At 45.1% G+C, this 19912-nt stretch overlaps 1 protein-coding gene across 1 annotated transcript in view; it reads left to right on the forward strand.

Moving 5' to 3' along the window:
• Positions 1-19912, forward strand: part of usp32 (ubiquitin specific peptidase 32) — a 257750-nt gene that overhangs the window by 195714 nt on the left and 42124 nt on the right. The window contains exon 30 of the mRNA XM_061827750.1: positions 11476-11667. Within this exon, the coding sequence (XP_061683734.1) occupies positions 11476-11667 (192 nt within the window). The remainder of the gene's footprint in view (positions 1-11475; positions 11668-19912) is intronic.

Raw genomic sequence — 19912 nt, forward strand, 5'->3', positions numbered from 1 at the left:
ATATCTAATGCCAGCCTATTCTGCAAAGCCACAAGTGAAGTGGCGTGCAATTGTGAAGCTGTATGTGTAAACAATGCTTCTGTGAAATGTGTTATTGTGTTAACTTTATGATTCAGAAAATTAATTAGTTCAGTGTGCTGATATATGGTTATAGGAAAAAGATAACTTATGAAAGGCAGCTGTGTGAATGCTGCTTTCGTTTCATCTAACAATTTATCTTTGTCTGGAATATTTCGAGGTTGGCCAATTGCATCAAAATAAACTGGGAGGTTCTGTGTAATTGGAGGCTTTAAATTAGCATTACTCAAATCTTTTTTCGTCCTGTGTGTGCTGTTAAGTGTTAACACATCATCATTCACAACAAAAGAAGTTGTTTGCAGTGACATACACACAAGTTCCTGACCAATAGGAAGACAATTTAGCATACAAAGTCACTCCTCCACAATACCACCACAACTGAGACTGCCGAACAAACTTGGTGAGATTTGTTGGAAAAGTCTCAGTGGTGGCGCACGTAGTGAACTTGATGTTACCATGATCAGTGTTTCAGTCTTCTCCTTTAAAGTGACTTTTAAACACCATGCGCTTTTTTCCTTATCTTTTCTCGCAGGGAGGTGACAACAGCGTTTAGATGTTCTTGCTTTGACTGGCCACTAATGGATGGGTGGCTGCCAATTGTAGCACAATTTAATTGGGACACGCGGATGCCCCCTTGCTCCGTACCATGCCCAGAGCGTGACCATAGTACAGTTCTCCCTGTCTTTATTTTGTAGGGACAACATTGGCTGTGTTATGGTGGGTTCATCAGACCTTGTCACTTTGATAGATATTTTGCTGTCCCTGATTCTTATGTGGATTTGACCAATAATCACCATCAACAAAAGTGATGTAATTCGACCAAGACAACCATTTTTTATCATCTGCATCATGGGCACTGATTAGATAAAACCAATCATCTCGCCACTGACTCATTTTAGTTACTTCAGTATATTGCTCTTCTATATCTGCACCCAAATAGTCAGGAACCGCTGAGATCTTGCTAAACCTGGCAGGACTGTAATTGGTCCAGCGGAAGTGATGGAAAGTTCTTGAGAAAGGTAAGTTACATTAATCATTGTCCCCGTTCTGTCCATCAGGAGCTGTAGGTTTCCCAGAGTGGACGTAGAAAATAGTCTACAACTGGGAAACTGTTCCGTGTTGGTGCTTTCCTTGCCGTGATGGTTGTGCACCACCTGCCATCAGGCACAGCCCTGCAAGAAAGTAAACAGCATATTTGGTTGACAGGACTGCGCTCAGCCTCTGGCCGGTGGTCTGCTCCATCTTCCAAGAGGGGTGTATTTGCCACGGAAAACCCTCTCTCCAACTGTGGTCTTTCGTCAGTACACTGGTGTGTACGTTGTGGCGATCCTTCCCCGAAGGACTAATGTCACTAGGCCCGTCAGCAGGGAATAGGAGGAGCTTGCACTGCGACTGGTGGATCCAGCTGTCACGTCCCTGGACTTTTACAGCAGTAGGTGTCGCTGCTATCACCTGGTGGGGGCCGTCCCAGCGTTCACTGTCCCAGTGAGGTCGTCACAGCACTTTGAGGAAGACTTGGTCTCCCACGCGGGCGTGGTCACTCTGTGGAGCAGAACACACTGGCATGTCATTGTGTCTCTTTCTGGTCAAACATGTTTTTCATGTGGACTGGGATCAATGTGCCCGTTGACGGTGATTCTGACAAGTCAAGGTCAGGAAGTCTATAAGGGTGGCCATATAGAATTTCAAATGAGGATAATGTTTTTCTTTCGGCTGGCACTATCCTCATTGCAACAATTGAAACACAGTCAGGCCATTGTCTTTTTGTTTCCCTCATTGTCTTTATGAGGCTTGCTTTGACAGTTCCGTTTGCTCGTTCAACGAGCTCAGCAGATTTCAGATGATACACGCAATGACGCTTTAAGTCAATTTTCAGCAGCTGTCCAACTTTTGTGACACCGTCATTCACAAAATGTGTGCCATTGTCACTTCGAATGACACTTGGAATGCCAAACGTTGGAATAATACGATTTCGCAGTGCTTTTACACATGTCTTTGCATCAGCATGCGCTGTAGGAAACAACTCTACCCATTTGGAGGACACATCAATTATCACCAAACAATATTGCATCCCTAATGCTTTGTTTAACTCAATGTAATCCATATGGATTGTGTGAAATGGTTCTGGAGGTAGAGGAAATGTTCCTCTTCGTGGTCTTAAATACCCTTGTGCATTATTTTTTAAACAGATAACATTGTTTGTACAACTTTTTGGAAAAGTGTGTGAACCCATGTGTGTGATAATATTGTTGTGTCAATGCTACCATCCCCCCTGTTGACACATGACTCAACCCATGTATCAATCTTGCTGCCCATCCAAACAATGATTTTAGCAGCCAGGGCCAATTTGCAAACCCCTTCCCTGTCAATTTTCGCACCTTTGTTCTCCCAATGTGTGCATACACTGAATCAAAATGTCATGTTGATTTACTGTGTGTGTTTTTGTTACCTCTTTCACTAGTGCTGTGTAAACCATGCGGAATGCCTGGGCTGCAGCCTTGGCTGCTTGATCAGCCAGTCTGTTGCCAATTTTGAGTGGGTCATTTCCTGCTAAGTGAGCTTCACATTTACAAATGGCCACTTTGTCCGGCAGATATACTGCGTCCAGAAGTGCCTTGTGAGCAACCTCTTTACCTGTTGTGTAGTAAAGCCCCGATTTGACCATTGTCTCCAGAACACATGAATTGAGTCCCAGTCATATTGGCTGTCAGTCCAGATTGTAACATGTTTCTTGGAAAAACATCTTACAAGCCTGGATCAATGCAGACAATTCTGCTGCCTGTGCTGAACACACAGAGTTAAGTGTTGCCTGAAACAAGACCTTTGTTTGTGTCATTATAGCAAATCCCACCCTCTTGAGGCCGTCTTCCCCTTTGCTTGCTGATCCGTCAACAAAAACAACCTCTCCAGTCGTGAGGGGAGTGTCCAGGAGGTCAGGTTGTGATTTGGTGGAAGTTTGGGACATGGCTTTCACAGTCGTGTGGAGTGCACTCTGCTGGTGTGGGCAAAAGGGTCGCTGAATTCAGTCACCCACATCTTACAATTGTGATGTGTCCCTGTTATCACAATGTTGCGGTCCAATGTAAGTGTCGTGCTGGTGACAAAAATGTCATCTTTGTTACCAGCAGAAGGACTGAAACTGTGTGTGGCACTGTCAGTGTGAAATGGTGGAAAAAGACTACTTCCGTAGACGCCTCAACAACCAGAGCAGCGGCCAGAATTGCCTGAACGCCCTCTGGAGTGGCATGTGCTACGGAATCCAATTCTTGCGAGTAGTATGCAACTGGTCTCATTTTCCCTCCGTGTTTCTGCAGCAACACTGAGGTCATGAACCCGTTTTTGCAGTCACTGTCTGCTCAAATGGCCTGTCATAATTTGGTAGTGCTTGCACAGCTGAATCAATGAGTTCTCTCTTGACAAGATCAAAAGCTTTGTCAGCATCTGGCGTCCATGCAATTTTGTCTTGTAATGTCATTGGCTTATTATAAATTATGTTCAGCAATGGTCGTGTGATTTCTGAGTAAATTGCAATCCAGGCGCGACAATAATTGCAAAGACCCAAAAATTACATAATGTGCTTTTTTGTTACAGGTTTTGGAGCCTTGCCAACAGCTTGTTTCTGTTTGTCACCGACAATGCATTCACGTTCAGTCAAAATGTGTCCTAGATAGGTCACTTCTTATTTCCATAATTGTATTTTGTCTTTTTAAACTTTATTTCCTGTGTCATACAAGTACTGCAGTAACGCTAATGTATCGATATTGCATTGCTCTTGTGTGTTTGAGACCACCAAAATTTGGCTTTTGTGTGGGGCATTAAATGAGGCCAAACATCTTGTGATTGCTTCTGATCAATTTCTGTGTCCTGAAACTAAAAGTCTTCTATTTTTCCAAGTGTTGTACAAACACTGATCCGTGAGAAATAGTAAATATAGTCGTCTTTCAACCAGCTATTCTGTACTATTTTTCCAAGTGTTATAAAAACAGTGACCTGTGAAAAATAGGAAATATACTAGTCTTTCGACTAGATATTCGCTACTATTTTTCCAAGTGTTATGGAAACACTGACCTATGAAAAATGGGAAATATAGTCATCTTTTGACTAGATATTCTGCACTATCATTCCAAGTGTTATAAAAACACTGACCTTTGACAACACTGTGTGAGTGCGCTCCCTCAGACTGCCAAAGTGGTCGTCCCTGTCTGCTCTTTTTATTACTTTCTCAGGTCAAAGGGTTAGATGGTTACACAGTGAAAATGCTGACACAGATGGCTACACCAACAGCACATAAACACTAAGGTACATCTTTCTCCAAGGCTGCAAGAGTGTCCTGATAAACCCACAAGAGAAAAAGCAGGGCATTGTTTGACATGTTTATGGCATTTGGGGGTATCATCTTGTGGTAGAAAGGCGTTATCTCCTCCCAGTGATGAGGAGTATCTGCTTAAGATCAGAAGGGAAACATGCTGAGGTCAGGAAGGAGGCATCGCTTCCCAGTGTTCAGGAGTATCAGCTTGAGGTCGGCAGGGGGGGCATCACTAAACACTGTACAAATGAAAATGTACACCTGGGCTGTGTCACTCACATCAGTGGATTCGCCCAACTGCAGTTAGAAACACAATCTCCTATGTCCTTCCACACATCAGCCGTGGCTTCACAGCACCGTGTAACTGTACTCCCTTACGGTTGCAGAGATTTTATTGAAGATAATATTTCCGCCTTATTTTTAAAAGATCGGAACAACAAGTCAGCTTTACCTCTTTTACCATCTCTCGGTCTTGGAAGGACTTCTTGCTATAAATGATGATGTGACAAACGCGGAACGATGCTTTGGTGGTGGCTTTCGCTGTAAAACTATATTGCAAAAGTAGCAAATTTTTCATAATTTTTTTTTACAAAATTCTCAACACAACAGAAATGAAATAAATTAGTGCCAAGGTGCACATTTTCTTTGGAATTCAAATGCCTCCTATTTCTGTTTCAAACCGATGCTCTGTTGAACCTGCTTCCGTGTGACATCACACCTCAACCTCAGTACAGAAATGGCTTCCTATATAGACAATCATACACGCAAGTGGGATCTAATGATAAACAGCTGTGATGAAGAAGTTTTTATGGAATGTGTAAATGCTACAAGCTTCTTGTGCATGTATAAGCATGGCAAACGGGTCCTAGGTGAGGGACCAGACAAAGTATGACTCCAAAACCCCTATGATGACTACAAAAATTGGATTTTGGTTTCCCTTGCCCGGATGCGGGTCGCCAGGCCCGGAGGTGGGGCTCGAAGGCATGCGTCTGGTGGCCGGGCCTGCACCCATGGGCTCACCACTTGTGAGAGGGCCCATAGGGGTTGGGTGCAATGTGAGCTGGGCGGTGGCCAAAGGTGGGGACCTTGGCGATCTGATCCCCGGCTACAGAAACTAGCTCTAGGGACATGGAATGTCACCTCTTTGGCAGGGAAGGAGTCCGAGTTGGTGCGTGAGGTCGAGAAGTTCTGACGAGATATAGTCGGACTCGCCTCTACGCACCACTTGGGCTCTGGCGCCACTCCTCTTGAGAGGGGTTGGACTCTGTTCCACTCTGGAGTTGCCCACGGGGAGAGACGCCGAGCAGGGGTGGGTATACTTATTGCCCCCCGGGTCGGGGCCTCTACGTTGGGGTTTACCCCAGTGGATGAGAGGGTAGCCTCCCTCCGCCTGCAGGTAGGGGCATGAGTCCTGACTGTTGTTTGTGCTTGCACACCAAACAGCAGTGCAGAGTACCCACCCTTTTTGGAGTCCTTAGAGGGAGTGCTTGAGAGCACCCCCTCTGTTACTGGACTTCTGTGCTCATCACGGATTGTCCATAACAAACACAATGTTGTGGCGAAAGGGTGTTCACATGTCTACTTGGCACCAGGACACCCTAGGGCGCAGTTCGATGATTGACTTTGTGGTCGTGTCATCGTACTTGCGACCACATGTCTTGGACACTTGGGTGACTGAACTGATCACCACCTGGTGGTGAGTTGGCTCCGATGGTGGAGGAAGATACCAGTACAACGTGGCAGGCCCAAATGTATTGTGAGGGTCTGCTGGGAACGGCTGTCAGAAGGAATTTCAACTCCCACTTCCGAAAGAACTTTGCTCACGTCCCAGAGGAGGCGGGGGACATATTGGTGGACACCAACAGTGAGGGATGCTGTCAAGCTGACGAAGGAGTCCTATCGGGCATTTCTGTCCTGTGGGACTCCCGAGGCAGCTGATGGGAATCGGCTGCCCAAGTGGAATGCAGCTTCAGTGGTCGCTGAGGCAAAAACCTAGGCATAGGAGTTCGGTGAGGCCATGGAGAACGATGGCGTCAGGGAAATTCTGTTGTGGGGTTGTCCTGGTTGACACACCTCTGCAACAGCTCGTGGACATTGGGGACAATGCCTCTGGATTGGCAGACTGGGGTGGTGGTCCCCCTTTTCAAGAAGGGTGACCGGAAGGTGTGTTCCAACTATAGAGGGATCACACTCTTCAGCCTCCCTGGTAAGGTCTACTCAGGGGTATTGGAGAGGAGGGTCCATCAGGAAGTCGGGTCTCGGATTCAGGAGGAGCAATGTTGTTTTCGTCCTGGCCGTGGAACAGTGGACCAGCTCTGCACCCTCGGGAGGATCCTCGAGGGCGCATGGGAGTTCACCCAACCAGTCTACATGTGTTTTGTGGACTTGGAGAAGGCATTCGACCATGTCACTCAGGAAGTCCTGTGGGGGTTTCTTTGGGAGTATGGGGTACCGAATTCCCTGATACGAGCTGTTTGATCTTTGTACAACCGCTGTCAGAGTTTGGTCTGCATTGCTGGGAATAAGTCGGACTTCTTTCCGGTGAGAGTTGGACTCAGCCGAGTATGAAGCCGCTGGGATGAGAATCAGCACCTCCAAATCAATGACCACGGTCCTCAGTCGGAAAAGGGTGGCGTGCCCTCTCCAGGTCGGGAACGAGATCCTTTCCCAAGTGGAGAAGTTCAAGTATCTTGGGGTCTTGTTCACGATTGAGGGAAGAATGGAGCGGGAGATTGACAGACGGATCGGTGCAGCATCTGCAGTGATGCGGACTTTGTATCGGTCCGTTGTGGTAAAGAGGGAGCTAAGTGGAAAGACGAACCTCTCAACTTACCAGTCGATCTACGTTCCTACCCTCACCTATGGGCAAGAGCTCTGGGTCGTGACTGAAATAACAAGACCCCGGATACAAGCGGACGAAATGAGTTTCCTCTGCAGGGTGTCCGGGCCTATCTATCTCTAAGGGAGTTGAGATAGGGTGAGAAGCTCGGTCATCTGGGAGGGGGTCAGTGTCGAGCCGCTACTCCTCCGCATTGAGAGGAGCCAGATGAGGTGTCTGGGGCATCTGATTCGAATGCCTCCTGGACGTCTCCCTGGTGAGGTGTTCCAGGCATGTCCCACCGGAAAGTGACCCCGAGGACGATCCAGGACATGCTGGAGAGACTATGTCTGTGGGCTGGGTTGGAAACGCCTCAGTATCCCTCCGGAAGAGCTGGAAGAAGTGGCTTGGGAAAGTGATGTCTGGGTATCTCTGCTGAAGCTAATTCCCCCGCGACCCCACCCGGACAAGCGGTGGGTGGCATGGATGGATGGATGGATGGATGGAAGGCACACTCAGCCTCCCCTGCTAATGATCCACTGTGTTGCAGTAGAGCAGGTGAACAACGCCAAATTCATGGGTGTACACAGCTCCAAAGACCTTTCCTGGACCACTCTTACCACAGCATTAGCTAAAAACACTCAACTGAGCCTCTGTGAAAACGTAGTTAACAACTGAACCTAATAAGGGATAGTGCCACGCTTGGCAGCAATAACTGGAATCAAGCGTTTGCGATAATTGCTCATGAGCCTTTTACATTCATCTATCCATTTTATTTGCCCCTTATCCTCACAAGGGTTGCGGGGAGTTCTGGAGCCTATCCCAGCTCTCAACGGGCAGAAGGCAGTGTACACCCTCAACTGGTTGCTAGGCAATCACCCGGCACATGGAGACAAACAGCCGCACTCACAATCACAGTGTCCAATTAATGTTGCATGTTTTTGTGATGTGGGAGGAAACCGGAGTGCCTGGAGAAAACCTACGGAGGCACGGAGGAGAACATGCAAACTTCCACACAGGCGGGGCCGGGATCGATCCCGGGTCCTCTGAACTGTAAGGCCAATGCTTTTACCAGCTGCTGCCAGTCTTTTACATAATCCCCCAAGTTTGTCCCACTCTTCTTTGCAGAATTGTTTTAACTCTGCCATACTGGAGGGTTTTCGAGGATGAACTGTCCGTTTAAGGTCACACCTCAGCATCTCAATTGGGTTTAAATCCGGAGTTTGACTTGGCCAGTAAAAAACATTATTATTATAATTATTTAGCCTTTCAGAGGTGGGCTTGATGGTGTGTTTCCAATTGTTGTCCTTCTGCATGATCCAAGAGCGTTTGAGTTTGAGGCCACGAACTGATGGCGGAAGTTCTCATTCAGGACTTTCTGGTACACAATAGAATTCATTGATCTATCGATCACAGCAAGTTGTTCTGGTCCTGAAACAGCACAGCAGCCCCAGACCATCACACTTCCACCACCAAGCTTTACTGTTGGCATAATGTTCTGTTTATAAAATGCAATGCCATTTTTACACCAGATTTAATGGACCACACAGCTTCTGAAAAATTCTGTTTTTGACTCATCAGTCCACAGAATGTTTCTCCAAAATTGGCTCGTCAGTCCAAAGAATTTTTCTTCAAAGTTATTGAGGATCATCAAGATGTTTTTTTGGCAAAGGTGAGAAGAGGCTTTGTATTCTTTGCTGACAGGAGGGTCTTTGGCCTGGGAACTCTCCCATGGATTTAATTTTTGGCCAGTGTCTTTCTTATGGTAGAGTCATGAACACTGATCTTTACTGATGCCAACGACGCCTGTTGTTCTTTAGATCTTATTCGACGTTCTTTTGTGACCTCATGGAGGGGTTGTCGTCGCACTATTGTTGGAGTAATTTTATTTGGTGGTCCACTCCTGGAAAGGTTTCTCACTGCTCCCAGTTTTCTCCATTTGGAGATAACAGCTCTGACATTAGTTCCCTTGAGGCCCAAAGCCTCGCAAATGATTTTTAACCTCTTACAGACTGATGGATTTCAAATTTTTTTTCTCATTTCTTCCGGAATTTCTTTGAATTGTGGCATAATGTATTGGTTTTTGAGCTCTTGTTGTCTACTCCATGTTTTCTGATTCTATTTCAGTGAATTATTAATTCAACAAGTATGGTGGTAATCAGCTTCGGATGTGTCTTGTTATATTGAACTCACCTATCCAAAATGTGTGGTTCGTCACAGTGACTTTGTGATTTAACAAGGGGGTGGGGCCAGTTCATGTTTCACAGAGGATCAGGAGGTTAGCAGTTATACTTTTTGGTCTATTACAAGGGGAAACACCCACTTGTATCTCCAGTCATTTTGAGGTCCCTGGGTACATTTCCTGGTGTGGTTGGGAGAAATAAAATACTTACTACAAGCGGACCCCCTTGTGTATCATTTGGGAGGACCAGTCACTTTGCCTGCATTTTCAGGCATTGGTTGGAAAGAATCGAATACTCGCCCTTGGTAGATAAACTTTTTGTCAATTTTGGGTCACATTTCAGGGTACTTTGCCACTGAATGAGAAGCAGCACAAGAAATGCGGATCCCGGAGTAATGTAGGAGGGAGCAGTCAGCCAATTAATAGAAAATGTGGCACGGTGTTGCAGCTGTATAGCGTTGGCCTCACAGTTTTTAGGACCAGGGTTCAATTCTCAGCCCCGCCTTTGTGGCGTTTGCATGTTCTGCGTTAGTTTTCTCCCGTCACTCTGGTTTCCTCCCACATCCCCAAAACATGGTTTAATTGGAGACTCTAAATTGCCCCTAGGTGTGATTGTCAATACGACTGTTTGTTTCTATGTGCCTTGCGATTGGCTGTCAACAAACTCAGGGTGTAATGCCCACCTCCTGCCCGGTGACAACTGGGATTGGCTCCGGCACTCCCGTGACCCTCGTGAGGATAAGTGACTCAGAAAAGGGATGGATTATTAGGTCTTTAAAATATAAATATTTTTATCAGTCTTTGGACGGAGCTAAAAATAAAAAATGACAGCTTTACAGCTTGATTTGAATTTGTATCATAGAAATAATGTCAAACTTGGCAAACGAGAGTATGCACCTTGCAGAGTTGATCTGAATACTGCTATGAATGGTTTGATGTGTATGGATTTGGAAAAATGTGAAGAGTTAAAACTTCATTATGAAACTCATCAAAAAATTCTTTGTTGCCTTGTGCTGGACTGGAGTGTTGTGTTTGTATTTTTATTGTCTGTAGTCTTTGTTTTCCCATTATGTTTTTAAATTGTAATTGTAATAATGTGGGTCATTGTGACACTGTTTCCTTTCATCCTTTTAAATCCTTATGATGTGACACGGTTTCCTCTAATGCTCTTGGGTCTGTGTGATGCGAACACTTTGTGTCCCTTGTGACACGGAAGTATGAAATGTTTCAAGGATTACCTATATAAGGACGAGAAAGACTGACAACGAGGCTTCTTCTTACGACCTCAATGCTGCTCTGGGAAACTACGCTGCTTGGAATGCTAACAACACAGACGCCTGGCACCTTTTGTTTCTGGAACCTGCGCTAACTTGGAATACCCGCTGGGATGAACATTTGCTTGTTTGGGAACACTCGTTCAACATTTGTGACTATTCGCCATCGTGGATCAACTACTCTGTTCTTGAATGCCTATTCTGTGTTACCTATTTTGTCGTGTTTGTGTTGTGTTGATGTGTGTGAGATTAAATTGTCAGAAACCCAATACAACTGCCTTGTTGCATTTTGCTGGTTTGAACAAAGGGGACATGAGTCTAAATTCACACGTAACACAAGCAAAATACAGTCAGCATGTTATTGAACTATGAAGAGTAGCCTACCAATCCTGGGCATGGTTGTTTGAATCCTGAGGCAGCAGTGGGTTGACAAGTCGAGATACTTGCATCCAGACAGCATTATACAGATTTTTCTGAGATGACAAGAAGTACAACTCTGAACTCTGTACCCATCTGAAAGAATAAAAGATACAGTATATAATTATTTTGTCAGATTTACTCATCAGTCCACAGAACTGCACATTTTTGGTCAAATCGATCCTGTTGCAAAAGAGAATGTGAACCCTTTTAAATTACCTGGATTTCTCGATATTGGTCATTTCCCCATTGTGTGACAAATAAAGGTTATCTTATAAACATATGATCTACATCAACTCAAATCTTCAAGTTTTTGAAGTTGAAGTAACTGAGTTTCTAACATGACGACTGATTGTTGTCTTCCCTAGAATGTGCTAATTTGGCAAGTTTATCTCCGTAGGTTTTTGAGGAACACTGCAGTGTGGAGATGTCTCGTCAGACCAAGGCTGAGCCAATCAGTCTAGATAGTTGTTTGAAAACCTTCACAAGCGAGGAAGAGCTCGGGGAAGATGAGCTCTATTATTGCTCCAAATGTAAAACCCACCGGCCGGCCACAAATAAAATTGACCTCTGGAGACTTCCACCTATACTGGTCAGTGCTCATAATTTTACTTAGAAATACACAAAGCATTATCTAAACATAATTTGACGGACCGTTTGGTCCAGTTTATTTGTACTGTTTATTATTTTGCCTTCACGCAGCAGCAATTTGAAATAAAATCAAGATAATTATGAAGTATATGTAAATTTAGATTATGCCTAATTTAAAAAAGAAACATTATGGATTAGTGACTTATATTAGTCAGTGAATTGTTTTTGGAAAAATATTGTTCATCTTTTAAAATTGTTTTTTTTTTCTGAACTGTATCATTTAGTAAGTATGTCAATCACCAAGTTGTTTGGCATTTGAACCATTGTGACATCACATGAGTGGGTGTAATAGAACTTTGAGAATTTGAACCCCGCCATAATAGATATCAGCTATTTCATTTGCCATTGAAAAAGTCTGTTTGTTCCAGAATTTGCCACTGTTGTTTTACTGACAGTGTGGCACAATGCATGCTGAGCATGGAACTGACGTATTGCCAGGTCACAGATAAACAAGAATAATAGATCACTCGGTGCCTTGGAGACAGCTCTGATGAATGCTGGTTCTTGATGTCGGCAATGTGACACTGATTTATCATCAATTGTACACAAAGTAGAAAGAAGTGTCATGGCTGCAGTGGTGTATAAAACACAACACTTTATAGTGTGGAACAGTTTTTTTGTCAAACTGTTCCCCTTTAGCCAACTGATTATTCTGCTACACTGTTTATAAATGTCTATATAATACTGTCCATAATAGTCAACCAGTAATAACCAGTACACAACATTACTGGTCATAATGTCAATACTACACATGCATGTACATATGGGAATTTTCAGTTCCTTAACTTAGCCAGATTGACCATATTGTTCGTTTACAATATTTATGGTATAATGCATCCATCCATCCTTCTACCGCTTATCTCAGTTTGGGTCAGGAGGACACTAGCTTTAGCAGGGACGCCCAGACTTCCCTTTCCCCAGTCACTTTATCCAGCTTTTCTGGGCGGATCCCGAGGCGGTTCCCAGCCAACCAAAAGACGTAGTCTCTCCCGTGTGTCTTGGATTGTCCTCTAAGTCTCCTCAGAAGGAGGGGGATAAGACGTGCCTGGAACACCTCACCAGAGAGGTGTCCGGGAGTCATCCAAATCAGATGCCCCTGCCACCTCATCTGACCCCTCTCAATGAGGAGGAAGAGCAGTTCTTCTCTGAGCCCCTCCCATATGACAGATCTTGTGGTTTCGGTTATGGGCAACTGCTCGTTACCAGAGGTGAGGGTTGGAACGTAGATCAACTGGTAGATTGAGAGCTTTGACTTTCAACTTAGCGCCTCCTTTACCACAATGGATGAAGAGAAAGCCCACATTACTGCAGATGCTGCACATATCTCCCATTTGATCTCCCGCTCCATTCAACCCTCTTACCTAACCACAACATACTTAACTCCTTCGCTTGGGACAGGTTCTCATCCCTGACTTGGAGAGAGCACACCACCCTTTTCCGACAGAGGATCATAGTCTCAGATTTAGAGGTGCTGATTCTTATCCCACCTGCTTCACACTCAGGTGAGAACCACTCCAGTGAGAGTTCACGATCACAACTTGATGAAGCCAATGGAACCACATCATCTACAAATAGCAGAGATCCAATACTGAAGCCACCAAAACGGATCCCCTCTACACCTCGACTGCGCCTGGAAAATTGTCCATAAAAATTTTGAACACTATTAGTGACAAGCCTTGGTGGAGTCCAATCCTCATCGGAAACAAGTCCAAGTGACTGTTGGCAATGCGGACCATACTCTGACAATAGTTGTACAGGGACAGAACAGCCCGTATCAGCAGATTCGGCATAAGTACTGTCCCTGATGTGATGTTAAAGAGGTTTGTCAACCAGGCCAGACCCACAACATCCAGAAACTTTAGGAACGCCTGGCAAATCTCAACCACTCACGGGGCCTTTCCATCAAGGAGCTTTTTAAATACCTTGGTGACCTCAAATCCGGAAATAGTAGAGCCCACCTCAGAGAACCCAGACTCTGCTTCCTGGTAGGAAGGCATGTCAGTGGATTTCAGGAGGTCTTTGAAGTATTCTTCCCACCGACTCATAATGTCCCAAGTTGAGGTCAGCAGCGTGGTGATGGTGCAGTGCTTTCCCCTCCTGAGACATTGGAAGGTGGACTAGAATTTTTTTAAAGACTTCCGGAAGTCTTTCCGTGGCCTCACCGAACTCTTCCCATGTCCGAGTTTTTGCTTCAGCAATCACCAAAGCGTCATTGCGCTTGGCTAATCAGTACCTACCAGCTGCCTCGGGAGTCCCACAGGTCAAAGAGACCCAACAGGGGCCCTTCTTCACCTTGACGGCAACCCTCACTGTTGGTGTCCACCAACGCGATTGAGGATTGTCGTCATGTCAGGGACTGACAAACTTACGGTCGTGGCTCCACAGTTTGCTGCCTCAACAATGGTGGCCCACCCTAATGGTCCACTCGGACTCGATGTTCATCACCTCCCCCGGAACATTGACAACCACCCAGTGATTAGTTGACAACTCCGCCCCTCTCCTTACACGAGTGTCCAAGCCTTGTGGCACCAAGTCTGATGACACAACCACAAAGTCGATCATCTAACAGTGATCTAGGGTTTCCTGGTGCCAAGTGTACGTGTGGACACCCTTCTGCTTGAACACTGTGCTAGTTATGGACAGTCCATGATGAGCACAGAAGTCCATTAACAGAACAACGCTTGGGTTCTCATCATGGGGGAGGAGGGGTTCCTCCAAGTCATGCCTTTCCAGGTCTCACTGTCATTGCCCAGATGAGCATGGAAGTCCCTCAGTGGAACGATGTAGTCCCCAGACTGAGCACACTCTTGCATCCTTTCTAAGGACTCCAAAAAATGTGCGTACTCTGAACTGATGTTTGGTACATAGGCACAAACAACAGTCTGACCCTATCCCCCCCACCCGCAGGCAAAGGGAGGCTACCCTCTCATCAGTACAGGCCCTGAGCCAGCGGGCAATATGTATACCAATACCTGGGCAGTGCCTCTCACCATGTGCAGCTCCAGAGCCCAACAGAGTCCAAACCCTTTCAAGAGGACTAGTACCAGAACCCAAGTCGTTTGTGGAGACGAGTCCGACTGTATCTTGTGAGAACTTCTCAACCTCATACACCACCTCGGGCTGCTTTTCTGCCAGAGTGGTGACTTTCCCTAGAGCCAGTTTCTGTAGCCAGGGATCAGCTCGCCAAGGTCCCTGCCTTCAACCACCGCACAGTTCATACTGCACCCAACCCCTTCGGCCCCTCCTACAAGTGGTGAGCCAATGGGAAGGGGGACCCACGTTACCCTTTCGGGCTTTTCCGAGCCGGGCCCCATTGGTGCAGGCCCGCCCACTAGGTGCTCCCCTTCGAGCCGAGCTAAATTTCAATCAATTTATAGTTGTCATCATAGGGTCTTTTTGCCGTGTTTTTTTCCTTGTCCCTCACCCAGGACCTTTTTGTCATGGGTAACCCTTGCAGGACTTTAAGCCTCTGACAACCTAGCTCCGAGGATCATTAGTACACACAAACACCTCCACCACGATAAGGTGATGGCTTCCAGGAGGGGTAGTATATTGCACAATATACATATTTTAGACAGAGCAGTTTATTTTTAATTTTTATTATTTTTTAAAATCGCATGTCTGAGAGGAAGTTACTTTAAACTTTAAACTTTGGCAACTAGTGAGCATGCAAATTCCTTATTGCTCATGAAAGTGACTCAGCTACATTGTACATCAGCACTGTTACTAGGATCAAGAACACAGGGGTGGTGAGTTTGGATCACAAATTCCCAGGAGCTCATGAAAGCAATTTGCCTATGATGAATACTGCAACAAGGTCAACAAGGTCATCATGGTCAAGCAAACAGGCGTGGCTAAATTGGTGAAAATATGGAATGATTTCAAGCTTTTATAAAATTTATTTACAATAACTTTGTATAGTACTGGATGTTGTAGGCCACAAAAAGACCTACAAAACTATAATTTTCAACTATAAAGTAATCCGGGTGCTGTTAGCTTGACAAATGTGACTGTTGTCAGTAGTTTGAGAAGTTTGATGAATGAAGAAAATGAGAGCGAAGGAAGAGTAGAAGAGGCAAGTGTGATGGACCAGGAAGTGGCAATGATTAGTAAGGGGGACGTTAGAAGGGCACTGAAGTGGATGAAAAATTGAAAGGCTGTTGGTCTTGATGACATACCTGTGGAGTTATGGAAGCAATTTGGAGAGGTAGCTGTGGAGTTTTTGACAACTTATTCAACACAATACTAGCGGGCGAGAAGATGCCTGAAGAATGCAGGAAAAGTGTGGTAGTTCCCATTTTTATGATCAAAAGCAATATTCATAGCTGTGGGAACTGTAGAGGAATAAAGTTGATGAGCCACACAATGAAGGTATAGGAAAGAGGGGTGAAGTCTAGACTCAGGGTGGTGGAGTCCCTTTGTTATTCCTTGGGGAGGCTCTCTCCTTTCCACTCCTTACATCCCTCCGGAGTCGCCTCCTCCTCTTCCCGCAGTGGGGATTCACCTGGAGTCTGCGGAGCCCAATGTGTTTTTTTTTTTTGCCTGGTCTTAGGGAGGAGCCCACCTCCTACACTCAGGGGTGGTAAGTGAGTGCCGACAGGGGTTTATGGGGGGAGTTGTTCCTGGGGGTGGTGCTGTGGGTCTGGGGGTGGCGTCCCTTTTTGCCAGTGATTGTCTGGTCTGTTGGGCCTGATGTGCAGGAGCTGTCCCTCATAATCACTCACTTAGCACACGCACACACTATTTACTGTCCATACTTCTTCCACTTATCACATCTGGCCACATAACCATATCAACGGGTTCTTGGGCGGTTGACGTGGGGTTGCAGGTGTCGGACCAGCACATGGCACAGCACTGTTTCCTGGTCCAAGCACCTGAGAGAGCAGACTTCGAATATGGTTTGGACATGTCCAGAGGTGAGAGAGTGAGTATATTGGTAGAAGGGTGCTAGGATGGAACTGCCAGGCAAAAGAACGAGTTGAAGACCAGAGAAGGTTGATGGAATTTGTGAGGGAAGACATGAGGGCAGTTGGTGTGAGAAAGGAAGATACAGGGGATAGGCTTAGATGGAAAAAGATGACACGCTGTGGTGACCCCTAACTGGACAAGCTGAAAGGAAAACGAGAAGAAGACCCTTTGAAAAAGACACAAAGACAAAGATCTTAACCTCAGTAGACATGTCCTGTGGCCAGATGAAATTAAAGTGGAGTTGTTTGCCCATAATGACTGACGTTATATATAAAGGAAAAACGGGGATGCTTGCAGACCTGAGAACACCATCGCAAAGCATGGAGGCGGCAGCACCATGTTGTGGGGCTGTTTTGCTTCAGCAGGAACTGCTCTTCATAAAATAGACGGCATCATGAAGAAAGCACATTACATGGAGAGATTAAGGCAACATCTCAAGACAACAGCCAGTTTGGTCTTCTAAATGGACAATGACACTGAAGCATACTGAAAAAATGTGACTTAAAAAGTGGTTTGAGGATGAAAAAAAAGGCAATGTCTGGAAATGGGTTTCAAAAAGCCCCTTTCTAAATCCCATTGAAAAATTGTGGGCAGATCAGAAAAGGCAAAGCATCTGACAAACCTAACTCAATTACACCAGTTCTGTCTGGGGGAATGGGGCAGGATTCCAGCAGAGTAGTGTCAGTATCTTGTAGAAGGTTACCCAAAATGTTTGGCCCAAGTCAAGTAGTTCAAAGGAAATGCTCTTCGATAATAAGGAAATGTATATAAACTTTTGACCTCAAAGAAAATAAGATTAAATTCTCCAAGAAATCATCTCTCATAATTATGGCATTTAAGAAAATTAAATAATTTTGGTAATCCCGACTGACCTGCAACAGTAGAGTTTAGTTTAGTCTGATTTGACTTTAGACAGTGAGACAAAAAATTAAATGTGTTTTTGCACAGTGTATGTAAAGTTCTGGTTTCAACTGTAGATAGGCCATCATGTGCACTGTTTGGTCCTTGCCACCTCTTCTTTCGCTTTCCATCTCCATGTAGGCCTTTCTCCTCTCCTTGGTCCTCTCAGTGTCCCATCCCACTTCTTCTCAACTAACCTCTTGTATGATTTGTATGTCTCCTCCCCTTTCCCAGCAAAAGATATAGAGGTTCTCCCCTGCCTGTCCCTCTGATAACCTGAGTTGTAGTTGTCCAGTCTTCTGGAAGCGCATCCTGTCCACTGAGAGCCTGTCACACATCTTCTGAAAAACTGCATAACACTCTTTCTTTTCTCATCTTCCACCAGATGGTTCTTTGCTCTCCTTTTGTCTTCTTAATCTTCCTCCCGACCACAAGAGTCATTTTACACACCACCATCCTATGCTGTCCCCCCACATTCTGCCCTACCACGACTTTACAGTCAATAACCTCCTTCAGCTATCATCATCTGCACAAAATGTAATCCCCTTGCACCTCAGCTCTTGTCAGTGTCCCCATGTTCTTGCCTCTTTTGAAAGTGTTCCAGACTCTGCTTCCCCAGATTAAATAAACACTTTAACACTCATTCAGTATTGCATAATAATTGTTACTTCTTGATTACACTGAAAAATACAAAAGTTGAAATCTTACATTCCAAAGGTCTACAATCAAAGAAAGAATCTTAAATTTGATTACAGTGAAAAATATCTGGTGGCACAGTGGATCAACTGGAAACCGTTGGCCTCACAGTTCTGAGATCCCGGGTTCAATTCCGGCCCCACCTGTGTGGTGTTTCCATGTTCTCCCCGTGCCTGCGTGGGTTTCATCCGGCCACTCTAGTTTCATCCCACATTCCAAAAACATGCAACATTGTTTGGACAGTCTAAATTGCTACTCGGTGTGATTGTGAGTGCGGCTGTTTGTCTGGATTTGCCCTGCGATTGGCTGGCAACCAGTTGAGGGTGTACCCTGCCTCCTGCCCGAGCTTTCCCGTGACTCTCATGAGGATAAGCTGCTAAGAAAATGGATGGATGGATAAAAAATATCTAATTATTGGTTCAAACATTGAGCTGAACGTGAACGAGTTGTGCCACCCTTGGCAGCAATACCTGGAATCAAGGTTTTGCAATAATTGGTTATGAGTCTTTCACATCTCTCTGGAAGAATTTTCCCCCACTCTCCTTTCCAGAATTGTTTCAAATCCACCATATTGGAAGGCTTCCGTGCATAAACTGCCCGTTTATGGTCACAACACAGCATCTCAATTTGATTTCAATCTGGACTTTGACATGACCACTCTAAAACCTTTATTTTGCTTTTTTTTTTTTGGAGCCATTCAGAGGGGATTTTGCTGGTCTGTTGTGGCTCATTGTCCTGCTGCGTGATTTAAGAGAGTTTGAGAGCACAAATTTATGGCGAGACTGCACACCTTGCAAAAAATTCAATTTTTGACTGGTCAGTCCAATGTTTCTCCAAAAGTCTTGAGGATCATCAGAATTTTTTTTTTGCAAACTTGAGACAAGCCTGTATTCTTTGCTTCCAGTAGGGGTTTTCACCTGGGAACTCTCCCATGGGTGCAAGTTTTGGCCAGTGTCTTTTTTTATGGTAGAGTCACGAACACATCGCCGGTGCTTAGCATTACAGACCATTCGTTCTCGCAAAGCCAAGATGCCGATGTGTTGTGCACCAAACTCGTTTGGTGCATAAAGACACCTCTCCACCCCATACAATCAGTAAGACTCAAACCTGTAACATGGCCAAAACCAAAGACCTGTCCAAAGACAAAGACAAAATTGTACAATTCCATACAGCTGGAAAGGGCTACGAAGAAATTGCGCAGCACCTTGGTGAAAAGTTGGAGCAATCATTAGAAAATGGAAGCTAAACATGATGGTCAATCTCAATTTGAGTGGAGCCCCATGCAAAATATCACCTCGTGGGGTCTCAATAATCCTTAGAAAGGTGAGGAATCAGCCCAGGACTACAGAACAGGACTTGGTCAATGACCTGAAAAGAATTGGGACCATCGTTTAAGGTGACTGTGTGGAATACACTAAGAAGTCATGGTTTGAAATCACGCGTGTCACAGAAGGTTCCCCTGCTTAAACTAGTACATTTCAAGGTCATAAATTTGCCAATGACCATTGGGATGATACAGAGGAGTCATGGGAGAAGGTTTTGTGGTCAGATGAGACCAAAATTGAACTTTTTGGTCATATTTCCACTATCCGTGTTTGGAGGAAGACATATGATCAGTTCAA

This window comes from Syngnathoides biaculeatus, chromosome 8 (assembly GCF_019802595.1).
Source record: "Syngnathoides biaculeatus isolate LvHL_M chromosome 8, ASM1980259v1, whole genome shotgun sequence".
Taxonomy (NCBI): domain Eukaryota; kingdom Metazoa; phylum Chordata; class Actinopteri; order Syngnathiformes; family Syngnathidae; genus Syngnathoides; species Syngnathoides biaculeatus.